We start from the raw sequence: 17884 nt of genomic DNA, 5'->3' as shown, positions 1-17884 counted from the left end.
CTGAAGGACATTGATACTGCTCGGTGAAAGTTCCATTACATGGGAGGAACTCCGACCATAGTTGGCCCAAAACAAAGGTGTGCTCTAGTTATGTTCCACTGTATCTGTAACTTATGTTGTCAAGCCTCTATCAGTATTTGTCAGTCCTAATATGAACAAGTCCTCTGCCTATGAACTACATGAAGAATCCAAACATCTAGCTTGACCACCCCATGTCTTATTGGTTTGCTTCAATGTTCAATCACATACAGATTTGTCTGTGTACGTTTCTGTTTTCAAGATTGAGCTAAGATTTTCTTACGAAACTTATTTTTTTGGGGAGATGCTTGTACAATGTGTAGATGTAGATGTTTATATGACACCTGCTTGTGCATGTCTCCATCTGGTACCAACAACTAAATCTTAGTGGATTCCTTTTATTCTTCGGAGATAATGCAAGCTTTTTTGCTCCAAATTAAAACCTATAATCTATAGAAAATCGACAGCCTCTAGTTATTTAGTACCTCCTCCTAGTTCACCATCCTCTGTTCGATGCCTGTGCTTGGTCCCATACTCTTATATCCAGGACAGATTATTACTATATTGATATATTAGCCTTACAACTAACAAATGAATGTCATCAAACACTGAATTTTAATTTGTGTAACCCTGAATCTTGCATTTCTGAAAAAGCCTTCTCAAATTGGCTCCATTTCTGGGCCAAAGTTCCAATGAATCCCACAGACATTCTCACCAATCCTGGTGAAATGCCAGCAAGTGCCTGTTCCTTTCACTACTAGTGCTACTACCAGAGCAAAGCATGAGGAATCCTCTCTGACAATTCAAAGGCAACCTTGGCATTCATTAGGCTCCTTGCTGAAGATCCATTATTGAATTCACGAGTTTGGCTGGACCACAGACAGCACCTGAGGATATTCCATTGATGCATTAGCAATAATTCTTGTTTTAAGTTTTGGAATACACCAGAATATGGCTATTGTTGGAATCAGTCGTGTCTACCGTGTGCTAAACCCACTAGCATGTGGACCATCGGTAGCCTGCCCCTCATAGCCCTCCAAAACCTCTTTTGTTTTCGAAACAGAAGAGAGGAGAAAAATCCGATCCGCAAAGAAACAAGATAAGGGACACATCACACAAACAATCACATGAGAAACAGAAGGAAATATCAAACTCAAATATCTTATTGAAATGTCAAAAACAAAACCATAAAAAATATTAAGAAAAATGTATGGTATGAATAATTGGTGAAGTTGGCATGCTCATCTTTCACGAGAGGAAAGATTCCATTACTTCGGTAAATTATATCTTTTTTATTTAAAAGAGATTTTTGTAAGCCTAAAAAAATCCCCTCAAATTTTGATTCGCATTCCTTGTTATGAAAAGAAGAATTGCCACTCAACGGTACACTTTTTAAATTCCATTGCCACAAGTTAAAGACCTTTTCTCCCATTTATGGCAAGTAAATTAGCCAAATTACACAGCATCTTCACCTAAAAAACAAGCATGGCATTGCTCATCAAACGCCTTTCGCGTTGGACTGCGACAAATCATCTTTGTTAGGCTGCCAAATATGGAAATACATTAATTATGAAAGTTGGACTCTTAATTCTGGAATTGGGAAGAGTCAGTTTTTCAAAGTACCTGCAATGATATCAGCTCCGCCGCTAATAAACCTGGAGATGCTATGCACAACCACATCACCTCCAAGTCTAGCTGGGGACAGAACCATTGGAGCAAAAGTGTTGTCCACAACAACCGCGACCCCTTTATCATGGGCTATTCTATTCAGTTCAGGGATGTTAGCAACCATCAAAGTTGGGTTAGACATGGACTCAAAACACAAAACTTTCGTCTGTTCTTCAACTATTGCATTTTTCACCATCTCGTAATCATTGATGTCCACAAATGTTGTCGTTACGTTACACGCCCTTGGTAAGAATGGGTGAGTAATGCATGGATCCCTCCATAGAGAGTCCTTGATGCCACCATGCGTCCTCCACTACAGCAAAGTTGTAGCAACACTGATGATATGGCAGACGTACCTGTCCAAAATTAAACCATTATAAGTTCATGAATTTATATACCAGTATATTACACATTAATTTATATGCCTTCTCAAGTGACGTAATTAAGACAATTTGTGCAATTAGGACATGCAAATCTTGAAAGGTATGACCATTTATAGCATATTATCAATAGGAATCATAAACAGGCAAGATATCTTACTAGAAATATACGTCAGATCATGCATAAGCTGGCCGACTGTGAACCAAAAAGAAAAGCGCTATTCTTAAATCGTAAAATTTAATTTGCCACTAGCTGTACAATAGGCAGCCTCAGTGCCTTCAAGAGCAGCCATCTGACGGCCAAGATTTAAAACGGTGGGATTAAAGTGTCGGCTGTATATGAAGAAGTCACGGTCAGGACCAAGCTCGCTGGAAAACATACGGCGCATGGTTTCGGGCTCCATGACAGTGAAGGTGGCAGAGGCCTCAGTGGACATGTTAACACCACCATGTTCACCAAATTCATGCCTTGAGGTAGCTAATGCTGCGGCTGGATCCTCCTGCGTGGAAGGCATGCCTGTAGATAACGTTGCTTTCTTATTGGCAACAATACAATCATCATCACCATCTTGCCCTGTTGATGATCTTTTCTTGCCAGCAAAAACAAAGCCTTGTTGGTTCTTGGTTTCAGCCATGCCAACACCACTAAAGAAATCAAGAAGAAAGAGATATGCAGAGATGGGTTGGCGAGGAAGAGGATTTATGCTGCTATATATAAGAGAGAGGGGGGGGTTAAATGTGTGTGGAATTTTATTGAATATATTGTTAAATTATACCATAAAAAAAAGAAAAGGAAAGAAAATATTGGTAAATTGTGATGAGGTTATAAGTTAATGTGGCTATAAGATATTGAATTTAGACTTGTTTTAGTATAGTGAATGTAGACAATGTAGGCACTTGCTGGCATTTCACCAGCATTGGTGAGAATGTCTGTGGCAGTTAGCTGTATTACTATATCTATACATCAAGTGAATTTTTATAAAACCTCCATTCGATCCCGCTGGCATATGGCAAGACAATATTTTTTGTTTTTGTTTATTTATTTATCTATCTACTCACTCCATATTTATTTATTTAGAACAATCTCAGCATTCCTTAAAACACTCATAATCCTCGTTTGTAATTTTAACTTTTGTTTATTTATATGTGTGCTCACTGCTTATTTATTTATGCAAACGCTATCGGTGAAGAGAACTAACTTACTAATCATTTCAAGTTTAGCAACAAACTTAGAGTTGGAAGGATTAAAATGTGGTTTTCAAAAAAAAAAAAACTGGAGACAATTTAAATTCTTAAACAAGAAGCTATTGCTCCCAAGCAAGGTCATGAGCAAGATCGATGACAATAGCACAGAGTAGTTCCTGCATTATGAAAGGCAAAGGATAAGATGCAAAACAGCTTTTGTGGGCTTGTAGCTTAGAGTGCCACAGAAATCTGAGACTTGAATTGAACATCTAATAGTGAGTGGAGACAACAAAAATCTGAACCGATTTCCAATTTATTGTTAGGTCTCTTTGATGAAGGTGAATAGCAGCTCAGTGAGTTTGTTCTGTGCAAGTGATGATTTACTCTAATGACAGGAAATTTCCTCATTAACCGAAGAAAAAGAAATGTGGAGATGACATTAAAGAAACACAAGAGATGTGATAAAATTTAATTGTCATTTTTAGGAGGTATATAAATATCACAGATTCATGATCTGAGAATGCAACATTCTGAGATATCAGAAAGTTCAAATAATCGAATTTTTATATTTCCAATTGTATACTGAAAATGGTTCCATAGCCAACAAATACCAACTGTTGGATAGCATGGATGTGTCCTGTTTGCTGGGCTATACTTTTAGGTGATGCATGGCCTCGGTAGAGTGTTGCACGCCTTCTGTGCCGCTATGCGATGCCGAGGCTTTACATGCACCACTTTGTAGATATTCTAGGAAATCCATCACTATTGTATCAGTCCAAGGAGCCCCAAGTGGAGCTTCACTACCAGCAATCCACCCTAGATGGCCACCTTTGGGTGTCACGATGAGCAAACAATTTGGATTTTCCTGTGACAGCAAGCCATGTACTTGTTTAAAAGTGGACGGACAAAATGATTGGATGCACAACGAATCAAAGAACATTTAGGTTTGCCCTGGTGGTGATCAATTGGGCGGTTTATGGTTCAATGACATTGTTGTAGAAAGTGAATGCAGACTATGGTAGAAAATCCTGAGCTGCCCTGTACCACTAAAATTAGCACCATGCATCTTTTTAAAGAATTTTTTTAAGAAAAAAATTAACACTTTTTAAAAATGTTTTGGCAAAGTAACACAGTTTGAAAAAGTTTTGACGAAATAAAGTTTTGAGGAAATAGCATTGATACATGTATACGACATGTAACAAACTGTGTTATTTCACCAAAACTTTTTATACTTGCGTTACTCCGCTAATATTTTTTTCAAATGGTGTTAATAAGCAAAAATACCCAAAATCAGCAAAGATGGGGCATGCCACATGCTGGCTATTTTTAGTAAACTTCGAAACTTGAGGACCAACGAGAGAGTTCCTAAAGCATTTCAAGTCAAACAATTCAGACAGGATATTTGATAACTTGCTTAAAAATACTACTAAAATTTATTCTGGACCAAATTTAAATTTTTATAGATGTAGGAAGGATCAACATTATTCCCAACCTAAAAAAAATTCCCATCTAAAAATGGCCTTTGTATACTTACTAAGAAAAGGATAAACCATTTGGGAAGGAACGTCAAGATGAAGAAAATCAAACCATGGTTATTTTAGGTATCATGACTTCTAATTTTAAAATGGCATATAAAACAATTAACAAAGATGAAAAATGGTGGATGAAGACAAGGGGTGACCATTGAAGAATATCACTGGATCAGGTAAAGAACACATGCAGAAATAATGAATTTATTATAGTGTGCTAACAATTGTGACTCTTGATGAAGCTAAAAGTATTTAGTAGAACCAGAGTACCTTACCTGGTTATGCAGAAGTAAAAAATGGCACAAATAGCTATCCAGAAAGGCAAGGATATAGAAAGATACAAGATAGGGGGGTAAGAGCACTACATGACTTCTAGGGACAGAGCCCTGCATACCTTGATATCTTCAAAAGGAATTCCCCGGGCTGGAGCAATTGGATCATTGGCGGCCTGCAAATCAATTACAAGTAAATCCAAATCTGAGCCAAATCTGAATACAATTTCACAACTTTCTGAAATCCAAGTATCAAAGAAGGATCACAATCATTGGCAGCCTGCAAATTAATTACAAGTAAATCCAAAGCTGAGCCAAATCTGAATACAATTTCACAACTTTCTGAAATCCAAGTATCAAAGAAGGAACGCAATTCAATGCATGCAAATCTATTTTCCTAAAAAATCTTCGATGTATCATGGGAATTACAATGCTTTTAGCTCCTTATAGTGAATAAAAACAACCAAAAGTCAAGTCCTCAATTGCTTCAGGTAAGTAAGATTGTGAGTATATGTTAGAGAAACATCCACGCTCCCAGTAAATCCTTCACCCAGAACTAAATAAGCAGTCATACAAGGAGCCTAGTTGGTATAGACAAGACAAGACAGAAGTTCCAAAAATATCACATATCAATGTAGCTCGACCACAGCTTCAGCAACAAAATATGACCAAAAGTTCAATGCCCAATTAATTCTCTACAGCACAGTATCAGACAAGATGTTCATGTAATCTGCAAAATTGGCACAGATGCATACCTGGATGCAAAGCAAAGGTGTGCGAACATGTTTTATGGAATCTGAACTGCATGAATTAGAGTAGTAGTCATCCACCGACTTGAAACCAAATGAAACTGCCCAGTGAAGTTAAAAGTTGTGTGAGCTGATGGCATACCATAATAACCTCCAACACAACCATCATAAAAGAAAAGGAGGAATTGCTTCTACGAGGAGCATCTACCTCGGGTTAGTCCTTCATCAAACTCCCTGACAGACTTGGCATTGGCAGCCAAAGGTATATTATATTCACCACCCATATCTTCAAAGAGAATAGCATGACTGCACAAAAAGGAGATTATGATATCATCTCTAAGAAGAAATATTGGCTGTGAGATGGAAGAACTTTATTGCAGAATTACTTCTTAAGAATTTTACGCAGAGCATTTGTGAGAGCTTTGTCATAAACAACATTAAAGCCCTTACGGAAGTCCTCATCTGCAATGACCAAATTGAAAGGATTACACAATGATACAGCCCCGGTTATTGTTTGAGGTTCCTGCAAGTAATAAACAATGAAAAATAAAATAAATAAATAAATGCAGTAGTGCAAGAATATGGAAGAGGAAAAGGAAGCTAAAATAAAATAGCCGTTCCTTATGAATACATCATCAACATACAGTAAATTTATATTTCATAATTCAATGTAACAGAAAAAATATTCAGCACACAGAAAAATGAAGTACTTTAAAGTTTAAACTGAACTCGACCTCGACGCCCCGATAATGCCTAAAGTAACCCATCACAACTCAACTAAACTCCAATCTCAAACTAGTTGGAATCAGCTCCAATAGTTCTGTTTCCTTCATTGAATGTGTCCATGGATCTATGTTGGATATGGCCAAACCATCTCAAGCATCACTTGTACTCAATAAATGCCCTCTCCAACTTCCAATGGATGCACCCATTTCACATTGGTTCCTATGTTTCCACATCTACATCAAAAGTAATAATCTCAACATTCCAGTTCTTGATGGCTATCTCAAGTCAAATACTTTTCATACCTTATACTAAAACCTTCAACTTTAACAGTTTTTTTTCTGAGTTAGAAGAGGATTACAGCATCTTTTCCATAAATGTTCCATGGACTTGGAAGGTGTCGATTGGTTGGAATGAGCAGAAAATATGTAAATACTATAACAATATGCATCACCATATTCTCTAGCAAGAACTAAAAATTATCGCGCGCACAGATATTTTAAAAACTAAATTAACATTTCCAGTGAAGTTGTTAAACTAAATAAAGCAACAAGCAATGATACTTACCTGAGCCAAATAATTGACAAGAATGTTGGCACCAAGAGACCACCCAACAGCATACAAATTAGCATTTGGATATCTAGCCCCAACATGTGCCACCACTTCATGCATATCTCCTATAAACGAAGCCGAATAGAACTGCATCATCAGTCCTTTACTTGGTAAAAATGATCACATACTGAAACCAACTCCTCCTTAATACAATAATCACATAGAATTGTACCTGAGGAGTAGTGACAGGGCTGTTTCCACATCCTCTGCTATTAAAAACAACAACACGCCATCCTTTATTTCTTGCTTTAATTAACATATGCCTTACATATGAATCCCCACTCCCTCCTGTTAATCCTGGCTGCATTATAACCAAATCCAAACAACTCTCTTAATATATATATATATATATATAAAAACCTTTATTTCCTTTTGCTTCCAATCTATAACGTGCATAACGCCCCCACTACGTAGACTTAGGTTGCGTCTGGTTAATATCCCGATAACAGAAAAGAAAGATGCAAAAGAGATGTGTTTTGGGTGGAGGGACAGAGACAAAGACATAAAAATAAATCCGTGCTTGAGACAATTTTGGGGTGAATTTATGTGTTTTTAAACAGAAAGACACGCAGACATGTCCCTTCTTTCTCTTCTATATCTTTTTTTTTTGTTCCGAGATAGTCACCAAATGACAGAGTCATACCAACAAAAACAAACAAATTTGATTGCTCTAGTCGGTGCCTTTATCAGTATTTTTAGTAAGACTGCTGAAAAGGTACCGGTTGACAATGTTTGAAACATCTGTTCGGAAATTGTCATTGCATTAATTTCTCGGTGTCTTTGAATAAACTAGGATTGTGTTTGGTAATGTTTTTGAACTGCATTTCAAAGTGGTTTTTAATGTGACTTTTCAGCTTTTTGTTCGAATGTTTTCAGATGGTTTTGATGATTATATCAAAAGGTCAGAAAAGAAATCACGAACTTCTCACCTCGTTATCAATTATAAGCTAAACAAGACAACTGCTAGTATACATAAACAGAATCTATCCAGAAAATTTATCCACAGAAAAATTAAAAACATAGTTTAAGAAGCTTTATAATAAATTCATACAGACCAGTAAAATGAGAACAGGAGAATTTGGTGGCAAGATTTGGTGGTCACCGGAGACCCAATCAAGAGCGACAGCACCATCATCTTTTGTACGGAGGCACTCACGTTTAAGCCTGGCATCAGGGGTGGCACGAAAGAATGAAGCAAAAATGGTTTCGACGTGACGGTTATTGCCGAGAAGAGGGAAAGGAGTGTAAGGACGGTGCAAGGAATTGAAGGCTGGGAGAAAGAGGTCACGTGCGCCACCGATTATCTCGAGGGAAGGGTGGGGAGTGTGTTGGTCAGGCATGTTGTTGGTGGTGGTGGTGGCGGCGGTGGCGGCGGTGGCGGTGGTTTGGAGGGAGGAGTGCGGTGGACGGTGGCGGCGGACTGGGGAGATGAGTGTGGATATGGGGGTTAAAGAGAGTTTGGCCATTTTGGTGGTTAAATGGGAGCTTGTTGAAGGGTGGACGGTATCATGTGCGATACAAAGGAGTAGGTGTCATTGGATGGAACAGAATATTCAAATTGATTGGTTGAGATTATAGGTGGGGAAAATATATATAATCAATTTTCAAAGTTTACCCCTTTTTAATGTTATAATGCAAGAGTTTTTTTTTAAAAAAAAAGAAATAAGTATTTTCATCTGTTCAGTTTTGGTTTAGGAAGTATTATAATTTATTTTGTTTTGTACGATGTTAATTATAGTTTAAAAAAAATATTAGTATTTAGTTGGTGTTAAATTTTACTATTATCTATTTTTATTATCAAATAATTAATTATAATTACATTACAAAGATGATTATAAAAAACACTAAAAGGTATGAGAATTATATATATATATATATATATATAAAAATATTGTTCACCGTTTCATATTTTACTATGAATTAGTTATTCATAATTTTTATTTTTATTTTGATTTTCAAATTCTTTTTTTTTACAATTAGATCTTTTTGAGGCCAAGATAAAGTACAATTAATTCAACTTTGTTGAACAAAGACAAGATTAAAAGAAGATGGACCAATATGAAAAAGACACTGAAAATAGATGGGGTTCAAAGTTCTTATAAAATGTTCAATTTAGTTCTTAAACTTCCCAAATCATACTCATTTGGTCTTTTAATGTTTTTCGCAATTTAATTTTGGTATAAAAACTTATTTTTTAGTTTCAGAAAGAGATAAGAGAAAGAGGCCATTGAATCTTAGTGGTAAAAAAAAGGATCAATTTTGACACTTATTTTAGCAACTAAAATTATTGATCTTAATGTCAACGAATTTTATTTGGTGAAAGGAGTTTCACTTAGGTTTTTTCACCTAAAAAATATCTAAAAAACTTATTTAAGATCAGGAAATTTTTTTATTTCGGGTTGATTTTGTGTTTTTATGCGGTTTTTTAGGTTGTTTAAGACCATTTACTATATATTAAGGTTTTTAGGGTCTTTTAGGTTAAAAATGGGTTTCTAGATTAAAAAATCAAAGACCCCGATTTTGATAGCTAGAATTTGAGGAAAGCCAGATAATGCACCGTATGGAAATTTTTTTCAAAAAATATTAAGGTGAACAATATGTTATTTATCCTAATTGCATTTTAAAAAAATAAGTTCCTCACACGAGCTCTTTCTAAGTAGGCAATGTACAAGACCTAGGGGCGTCTAACCTCTTTCTATTTTTTTGTTTGCTTTTCTATAATTTTGCCTTTAAAAAATTGATATTTTTTTTATAGATGTTCCGTTAAATAATTTTTTAATTTATATTCAAATTAATACTCTTTTTCTCTGATTTTTTTGTATTTAGCTTCTGTTAAATAATGGTAGTTTTTTAATTATTGTATATATATTTGATTTTTGAAGAGAGTATTCTAACTCATCTATATTTTTTTAATGTTTTATATAAATGAACTTTATTTTTAAAAATAAAAAAATTTATTTTCGGATAGTATTTCTAATAGGTGTAATCTTGCGTGATATTCTTTTCCTTTGATTTTATTTAATCAATTTCATGTGTATATTTATTTTTAATATCATATGATTAAATAAAAAAAAAATAATTTTGATAAACAATATCATTGAATACATCCAAGTAAATGACTCGTGTTGTGAGATTAAATATCTTGATTTTTTTTTAATTAGATGGGTGCATAAGATTTTTTATTTATATTTAATATTTTTATGTAAAAAAACATATCAAAAAAGTTTGCATGTTTAAATTTTTTATTGGAAAAAAAAATATTTGCCCCGTGCCCATGGCAAAGCATGAGTTAAAATTTAAATAACTAGTAAAAACTAAAGGGTTTAGGGATAATACTCATAAAAAATGTAGAATACAATAGTAATTCATATTGTTTTATAAAACTGTATTTTTTATGTTTTAGTTTTTTTTTTCTTTGATTATTATTATTTATTTAATCATTATATTATGTGTTTATTTAGTCAAATAAAAAATATTTTAGAAAAAACCAAAAATTTACGGAGTCAACAATCTAATTTATGAATTTAACTTAACCAAATGTTTTCAACTTGTGAGTTTTAGTCGAGAGCTCCCCCTCCTCGTGCACCCATGTTGTCTCCTGTTCTGCAAGTTTTTAAAGGGAAAACAAGGCTGAAATTTTTGGGATTTGAATGCTGGAAATCCGAGGCTTTCAGTGTGATTGCTGGAAATAATTTTGAACAAGGAAAGCTACCAATGAAAAAAAAAAAAACCCATTTGCATGCACACAGTTATTAGAAATATGCAAAGTGCATTAAAAAACTTGGGGCGTTACACTTAGAACCTACTTTCATAATCACAAAATATTTTCATTTTCTAGGTAATAATATTAATTCTCCACTCTAAGAGAAACAAACGAATTAATTGAACTCTTATCTCTCTTCCATGCTTGTCAACACAAGCCATGTGAAGATAACACAACATGTATAATTTTGTCTCCCTATACTTATAGGGTATAAGTTTTTCAACCATAAAAGTTTAAAGAATTAGGTACAAAAAATGGTGCATTAAATTTTTTTAAAAAAAATTGTTTAGGTTAGGTTCAAATTGCCTAACATCTTTACACCGGACAATTTCCTGAACCATTTGGTCTATGAAAGCATCTCTAAAAAAAATATTATTTTAAAGAATTAAATTGATAAAATAATATTTTAAATAATATAAATATAACATTTTATGATATATATTTTAATAAGAAAAAGCTATTTAAAAAACCAGTTATATTGAAGTGAATAAAACAAATGTATTATTTTTTCTTAATAAGTGTGATGTTATTATTATTTTTAACATAATTATATTTAATTTATTTATTTTTTCGTGTCCCTGAAATAATATTTGTCGGAGAGAAAAGGCATTTTAAAATTTTATTTAACATTTCCTTCAAAATATTTAAAATAAATATAAAAAGGTTAAATAATATTTTATAATATTTAGCTTTTAATTTAGCACACTCGTTAAAGATACTCTGACTGAGCCTAAACTGGTTGTCCGCCATGTTGACCCAGTAGCAACCAGCATACATCACAATACAAACTAACAAGCTCACTCTTCTCAACTTGCTCCTTAGTATGATACCAATCTTTTCTTGCCATAAAATAGCACTTATTAGCCACAAACCTCTCCATTAATAGCATAACGAGCCACCATGATCAAAAACAAACATTAACTTCTCTACCAATGAAACAATGACCTACAACTCATTTTTCTCTACTTATTATTAATTATAAGGCAACTTTCCATCATTATACTAATCTCAGCGAGCTGATAAGTCTATTATATAGCCAAGGTTTATAAATATTAATATTTTGGGTCTGAACAGTTTAGATTAAAACCATTCAAGAACATTCTCAAGTTCATTCGCCACCTCGCTCTCCTAGTCACCACCTCATGGTTATTACCACCTTCTGGTCACTTTCATTTCATGATAACTACCACCTCTTGTCAGTGCTACCTCCCGATCACCACCGCCTACTGTTGTTCACCACGTTATGATCACTACCACTTCGTGATCATTACTGCCTCTTATCACCATCACTTTCTAGTTAACACCACTTGGCCACAACTTCTTAACACCGTAAGCACCTCCTCATACCGTGATCACTTGACCATCTCCTCACACCTCGTGCTCTTTCTCTCACACCTTCTGCTCTCGTGTAGTATTGTCTTCCTATGTTTATTAACTTAGATATCAAAGGTCCTATATTCTAAGACTTGTTTTTGTAAGAAAGCTCATGGTGTCATCCCGTTACGTACCTTGCCAACTAGTTGTTTAACCTAATCAATCAATAACCCAAGGCGCAGCCGTGAAAAACCCAGCCTGGTCTGAAGTTCATCAATCCCTGAATTAAATTAAAGGATTGATTAAAACGACATGAAAAAAAATAACTGAGATCGCACAATACGATTTTTTTTCTTGAGGTAAGAAACGACATGAAAAAAAATCATGGAAACTTGAACAGCAGCGTGTTTATTGATGAACATAATGAAAGACTACAGCAGTTAAAAGAATTGATGGACTAGATTTCATTCATGGACTTCCTCCAGCTTTTCCTGCTGCTCCTGCTTCTCCTCGTCAGTCATGAAAGCAGAGACAGGGAAAGACTTGCCAATCCCCATTGGAGTCTTGAAGAGAATTTTCTTGCTCGAAGGATCTTCGATGCTCATTTCAGATATTGGTACCCATAAGAACATCTGCTTGCTCTTAATCCCGGTCATTTTCTTCATCTTGAACTTCTCTACATAAGCAGTCACCTCTGTGGCATAACTTACTTTTGTGTTGGATCCGACAAAGAAGTGCTCATAAGGAGCCTTTTGTTTCATCCACACAAACCCGGTTTCTTTAACCCTCCCACACTCTTCAAGATCTTTCAGAGGGAGGACACCTTTAGGGAATCCTAGCTCTTCAAGAAGCTCTATGGAGTGGCGATGACACTCTTCATGACCATGCACAATTTCTGCTCCTGCACGTTCATCTTCTTTCGACCTGATCAAGCCTGCCATTTTTATCAGGAATTGGCTGTGCGTTTTAGAGTTTCGAATGATGAAGGATATAAGAGGCGTTGGGGTATAGATAAATGAAGAGGAAAGGACAGGGTAGTTGGCTGGAGGTTGATGATATTCGGCAGATAGTTCACCTAATTGTTAATAATCACATCACATTAATTATTATTGTTGTTGACAAAACTCAATTACGTGGAAAAATATTGTAGTTTTTTTTTTATAGAACAAAGTAGATTATTGTAGTTTTCTCCACATTGACTTTTTTTTATGTATTTTTGAATACATGATTTTTTTTGTTTAATTTTTTTATTATGATTTTTTAAAACTGTTTTTATTGATTTTTTTTTAATATTGAGATGATTAAAAAAAATTTATAATTTATTTTTATTTTATTTTTTAGATTAGTGTGGTTTGCAAATTTGTCTAAATAACCTTTTTTACCCTAATTTATGGGTTTTTTAGAATGTTTTTTTTATTGAATTTGATTTTTTTATAGTTTATTTTTTTCTCGTATGGTTTAAAAAACTAGTTTTAGAGAAAAATTATGTTATTAAATTTTATAAATTAAAAAAAATTAAAAAAATATAGGGAAATCATTATTCACCTATATCCATTGCACTGTGGAATATTTTGCTTTTTTAAAAAAAAATTGTTATGATTCTTTTTTTAATTTTTTTTTAATTTTATCTTTTGAAATTAGAATAGTTGAAAATTTAGCTTTATAATTTTTTTATTTTTATTTTATCTTTATACGAGATTAACATAGTTTACAGATTTGCCCAGGTAACCAAGGTTGTCCTCATTTACAGATTTGGTGGGTTTTTTTTTTAATTGAACTTGACTTTTTTATAGTCTTTTTTTTCCTCGTATAATTAAAAAAATACATTTTTAGAGAAAAATCATGTTATTAAACTTTATAAAATAACAAAAAAATAAAAAAGTGTGGAAAAATCATTGTTCACCAACACTAATTGCATTGTAGATTGCAATAATAATCCAAGGTGTTCTACTTTCTTTTTCCTTTTCTTTTTGGATTTTTGTTATAATTTTTTTTTCAAATTTGTTTTTATGTATTTCATCTTTTTAATACCAGGATGATTTAGATTTTAGTTTCATAATTTGTTTTTTTTTTATTTTGTTTTTTATAAGATTAGTGTGGTTTACGAGTTTATTAAGGCAATCCAGATTGTCTTAATTTACGAGTTTGGTGAGGGTTTTTTTTTAATTGAACTTGACTTTTTTATTATTTATTTTTTTCTTGTATAGTTAATAAAAATTAGTAATAGAGAAAATTAATGCTATTAAACTTTATAAAGTTCATAGACCTATTTACTAGTTTGGTCAATTGACCTAGTTCACAGGCCTGATAAGTTTAACTTTTTTAACTAGTTTTTTTTATTTTATCCTTAAAAATATCTCGATACTGAATTGGTGTTTGATTTTTCAATCATTTATTTTTGTTATCGTATAGTTAAATAAAAAAATACTTTATAAAAAAAATTATAATCCTAGTAGAGTCCATAACTCAGTTCATATATTTGATGTGCTAGCCCGGGTTACCCGATTCATAAGTTTGACAAGTTTACCCACCAACCTAATATTTTTTTTTTCTTTTAATTAATTAATTCCATCCTTCAATATTAGATTGATTGAGAAATAGATTACATGATTGATTTTTTTTTTTGCTTTCTATGATGATAATTGTCTCAAATAAATGTATTTTTAGATTGGTGCTCAATTTTGTAAATATCTATTTTTGTTATATAATTAAATAAAAATAGTTTATAAAAAAAGATATTAAACCTAATAGAGTTCATGACTCAAGTTGCGGGGGACTGAAGTAGATTCAATCTCCCATTGTCTTATTTTTTTTAAAATAGTTGTCATCTTTAAATTAAAAAAAAACTATGTCATGTTTTTATAAATCGTCATGATTGTATTTTGACTCATGAAATTGATCGATTTAAGTCGAGTTAGCTTCCATGTGGTTTAAATATAAATTCAAATTAGATAAAGGCTAAGTCGAGAGGTTTTAAAATTAATTAATTTAGTTAGGTTTAATAATAATGTTAAGAAATTCTATGCACTGTTAATATTTTTTTATATTTAAAAAAATTGATGTAACATGCAGCAAAACACAGGCAATAAACTATTGGGTTCTTATAGTTGTTAAGGAAGAAAAAATATATTTTAATTCCATAAATGTTCATGTTGCTTTTTGTGTCTAATTTGATTTTTTTATTGAAGTAAATAAAGATGCTGGCGTCATGTTATGCTTGTTTATTTTTTATTTTAATATATTAAAAAGATTTTAAAAAATAAAAAAATAATTTAAAATATAAAAAATCAATAATTTTTTGAAATACGAATAAACCACACTCCCCGAAATATTCTTACTTGGATAAAGAACTTGTTGCTTTCATGGGTGGATGGTTGAGTGTAACTAAAATAAAGAACTCAATTTTTCCAAGCAAGCAGAAGAAGGTTTCAAATAATTCATCGGAATTTATTCCATGCTTTTCAGCTATCATTTGCTTTTTCACCTTTTCTCCACTTGCAAAATTGATGATCCCAAAATCTGGCAAGGAAGATAAGTGATGAAAGAAACCAAATTCCCAGGTGATGTTAGCACGGCAAGTCTGGGAAAAGGATGGTATCGTCTTTTACCCCGCAACAATGAAGTTGATTATGCTTGGGAGGGTAGAACGATTTTTATAATATAGTTTTAAAAATAATTAAATAGTCCCTATGTTTTTAAATGCATTTGTAATTTGATCCTTTTTACCCAATTCATGGTCCTTTCAGTTTGTTTTGTTTCAAGAAATAGAAAAAAAATAAAAAAAGTAAATAGATTATATGAAAATATTGATGAGAAAAGAAAATATTCTCTTAAAAAATAAATATTAAATTAAGCATGGTCAGTATAGGTTAAGGGTTTAGTTAATAAACTAGAGGAACTATTTAATTTATTTTTCAAAACTAGAGGGGCTAATATATAATTTACTCTTTATTGGTTTGATTTAAAGTATAGAACCAAAAAAATGTTTGGTTAGGATTCTAAAAATCAATTGCTTAACTTTTAAGAGTGAAAACAGATTTTTGTAAAAGCAATTTAAAAATCTTCACCTCAAAAAGCATGGAAAGTGATTTTAAAAAATTAAACATTATTTATTTATTGAAAAAATAAAAATGACTTTAAATATTTTAAAATTAACCAACATCAGTCATTTTTATTTTATATACAGTAATTAACTAATATTTAATTACAGAGTTTATAATCTTAAATATTTCAGAATTAACTAACCTTAATTGCTGTATTTAAATGTATTAAAATTCAGCTTTTGTGCATCTAAATTAAATTATTTAGTAGTTATATTTTCTAAAAAATAACTATGTAATATGATCATTATTTCTTTTGTATTTACATTTTTTTATGATATTTATATGTTTTTTTTTTTAAATCATTTCTTGAACAATTAAATTATTTTCTTAAAAAATATTTAATTTAATTAATGATAATTATAATTTATATAATCTTACTATAAGATGACACAACAATACATTATTAAACCGTTACTATTTATCAAAACACAACACAGAACAGCTACTGCAAGGGTCAAAATCAAATAGGCCCATAATCTAAGGTTAAATTGTGAAATAATTAACTTTCCCTTTTCAGCTCAGCAATCTCTTGCTACAAATGCTGCCTGGTACTTCAATTAGCACAACGCTGCAAGCTTTTTCTTTTAATCCCCCAATTCACGAACCGCCAAGCGGGTCCTGTACTGTTAAGCGAGCGTTTTTAGCCCAAAACGATTTGTCAGGGAAACATAATAGGCCCATTGGACTACAATTGTGCTTATTGGTGTTAAAAAATATTAACTAATCAATAGTGTTATTTTTATTATCTGATTCAAATAAATATAACAGATTGGGACATGAATTTTAAAAAGCAAACTTTATATTTTAGAAAATACTTGTATAAATAATATTTTTCTTTCTTTTTGTTCAATTTCTTATCTCTCGCCACTTAGGCTTGCATTCTCCTGACCACCATTTTAACAGACTAAAATCAATAATCTTTAACCTTAAAAAAAATCAAAACCCTTGTAATATAAACTAGTCTAGTGTGTGTGTGTATATACATTATTAAATATATATATATATATATATATATATATATATATATATATTAAACCAGTGAGCAAATATAATTAGTTATCATTCACATGAATGTTACATGCTTTTAATACAAAAATAAAAATAAAATATTAGCATGCATACTAAAAATATATTTAAATTTGCAATTGATATAAGATAAAAAAATCTTAGCATGCATACTAATAATAAAATCAACTATGTTTAAATTAAAATAAGAATGATACTTATTGAAATATTTTAAAGTAATATTTTTGATATGTTTTTTAAAATTTCAATAACATCATCTTAGTTCAGATGCACTTTTAAATAAGATCCTTGAATTAAAAATTATGTAACTTAAATATTTTTCAATAAGATGAACTTAAATTTTAGATTTGAGATGAAAATCAAAGCATAAAAAGAAAAAGAAAAACATTAAAAATGAGACGAGAAAAAGTAAATGTGTAAAATCTGAAAAACTCAAGTTAGAAACTCTTTATTCACTCTTTGTTTTATAATAAATTTTAGAAACTGAATTGTTGAAGAATTAATTACTATCATTACCGGCTTTTAATTAGCCATCATAAATC

The 17884-nt window shown here is 31.9% G+C and overlaps 3 protein-coding genes across 4 annotated transcripts; all 3 read right to left on the bottom strand.

Moving 5' to 3' along the window:
• Positions 1 to 1624: 1624 nt before the first annotated feature.
• LOC133701978 (methionine gamma-lyase-like) lies at positions 1625 to 2701 on the bottom strand. Its single transcript, XM_062126167.1, has 2 exons — positions 2321 to 2701; positions 1625 to 1999 (listed from the first exon to the last, which is right to left on the bottom strand). Exons 1-2 carry the CDS (start codon positions 2699 to 2701, stop codon positions 1625 to 1627), a joined length of 756 nt encoding a protein of 251 aa, XP_061982151.1.
• Positions 2702 to 3710: 1009 nt separating this feature from the next.
• LOC133702154 (embryogenesis-associated protein EMB8) lies at positions 3711 to 8690 on the bottom strand. Of its 2 annotated transcripts, XM_062126394.1 has the most exons (8): positions 8192 to 8688; positions 7309 to 7437; positions 7092 to 7223; positions 6188 to 6324; positions 6010 to 6107; positions 5808 to 5902; positions 5175 to 5228; positions 3711 to 4116 (listed from the first exon to the last, which is right to left on the bottom strand). In XM_062126394.1, the coding sequence occupies exons 1-8, from the start codon at positions 8600 to 8602 to the stop codon at positions 3901 to 3903; spliced, it is 1272 nt and encodes a 423-aa protein (XP_061982378.1). In that variant the 5' UTR covers positions 8603 to 8688; the 3' UTR covers positions 3711 to 3900. The 2 variants fall into 2 exon arrangements, with proteins under 2 accessions (XP_061982378.1, XP_061982379.1); XM_062126395.1 differs by lacking the exon at positions 3711 to 4116 and having other exon boundaries at positions 5174 to 5332; positions 8192 to 8690.
• A 3908-nt stretch (positions 8691 to 12598) lies between these two features.
• Positions 12599 to 13256, bottom strand: LOC133702275 (uncharacterized). The gene has a single exon (XM_062126586.1). It carries the CDS (start codon positions 13152 to 13154, stop codon positions 12678 to 12680), a length of 477 nt encoding a protein of 158 aa, XP_061982570.1. The 5' UTR covers positions 13155 to 13256; the 3' UTR covers positions 12599 to 12677.
• Positions 13257 to 17884: the final 4628 nt, after the last annotated feature.

This window comes from Populus nigra, chromosome 8 (assembly GCF_951802175.1).
Source record: "Populus nigra chromosome 8, ddPopNigr1.1, whole genome shotgun sequence".
Classification (NCBI taxonomy): Eukaryota; Viridiplantae; Streptophyta; class Magnoliopsida; order Malpighiales; family Salicaceae; genus Populus; species Populus nigra.
Note: the sequence above shows the minus strand (reverse complement) of the source record. Positions and strands in the feature narration are given on the sequence as shown.

Excerpts from the sequence above, each read along its gene's own strand:
- LOC133702275 (XM_062126586.1), bottom strand. The coding sequence starts at position 13,154 with ATGGCAGGCTTGATCAGGTCGAAAGAAGATGAACGTGCAGGAGCAGAA.
- LOC133702154 (XM_062126394.1), bottom strand. The coding sequence starts at position 8,602 with ATGGCCAAACTCTCTTTAACCCCCATATCCACACTCATCTCCCCAGTC. Across the intron at positions 5,229-5,807 it reads CACCTTTGCTTTGCATCCAG|GCCGCCAATGATCCAATTGC; the intron begins GTATGCATCTGT and ends ATTGATTTGCAG. Across the intron at positions 4,117-5,174 it reads TTCCTTTTGAAGATATCAAG|GAAAATCCAAATTGTTTGCT; the intron begins GTATGCAGGGCT and ends TTGCTGTCACAG.
- LOC133701978 (XM_062126167.1), bottom strand. The coding sequence starts at position 2,701 with ATGGCTGAAACCAAGAACCAACAAGGCTTTGTTTTTGCTGGCAAGAAA. Across the intron at positions 2,000-2,320 it reads CTGAGGCTGCCTATTGTACA|TGGAGGACGCATGGTGGCAT; the intron begins GCTAGTGGCAAA and ends ACTTTGCTGTAG.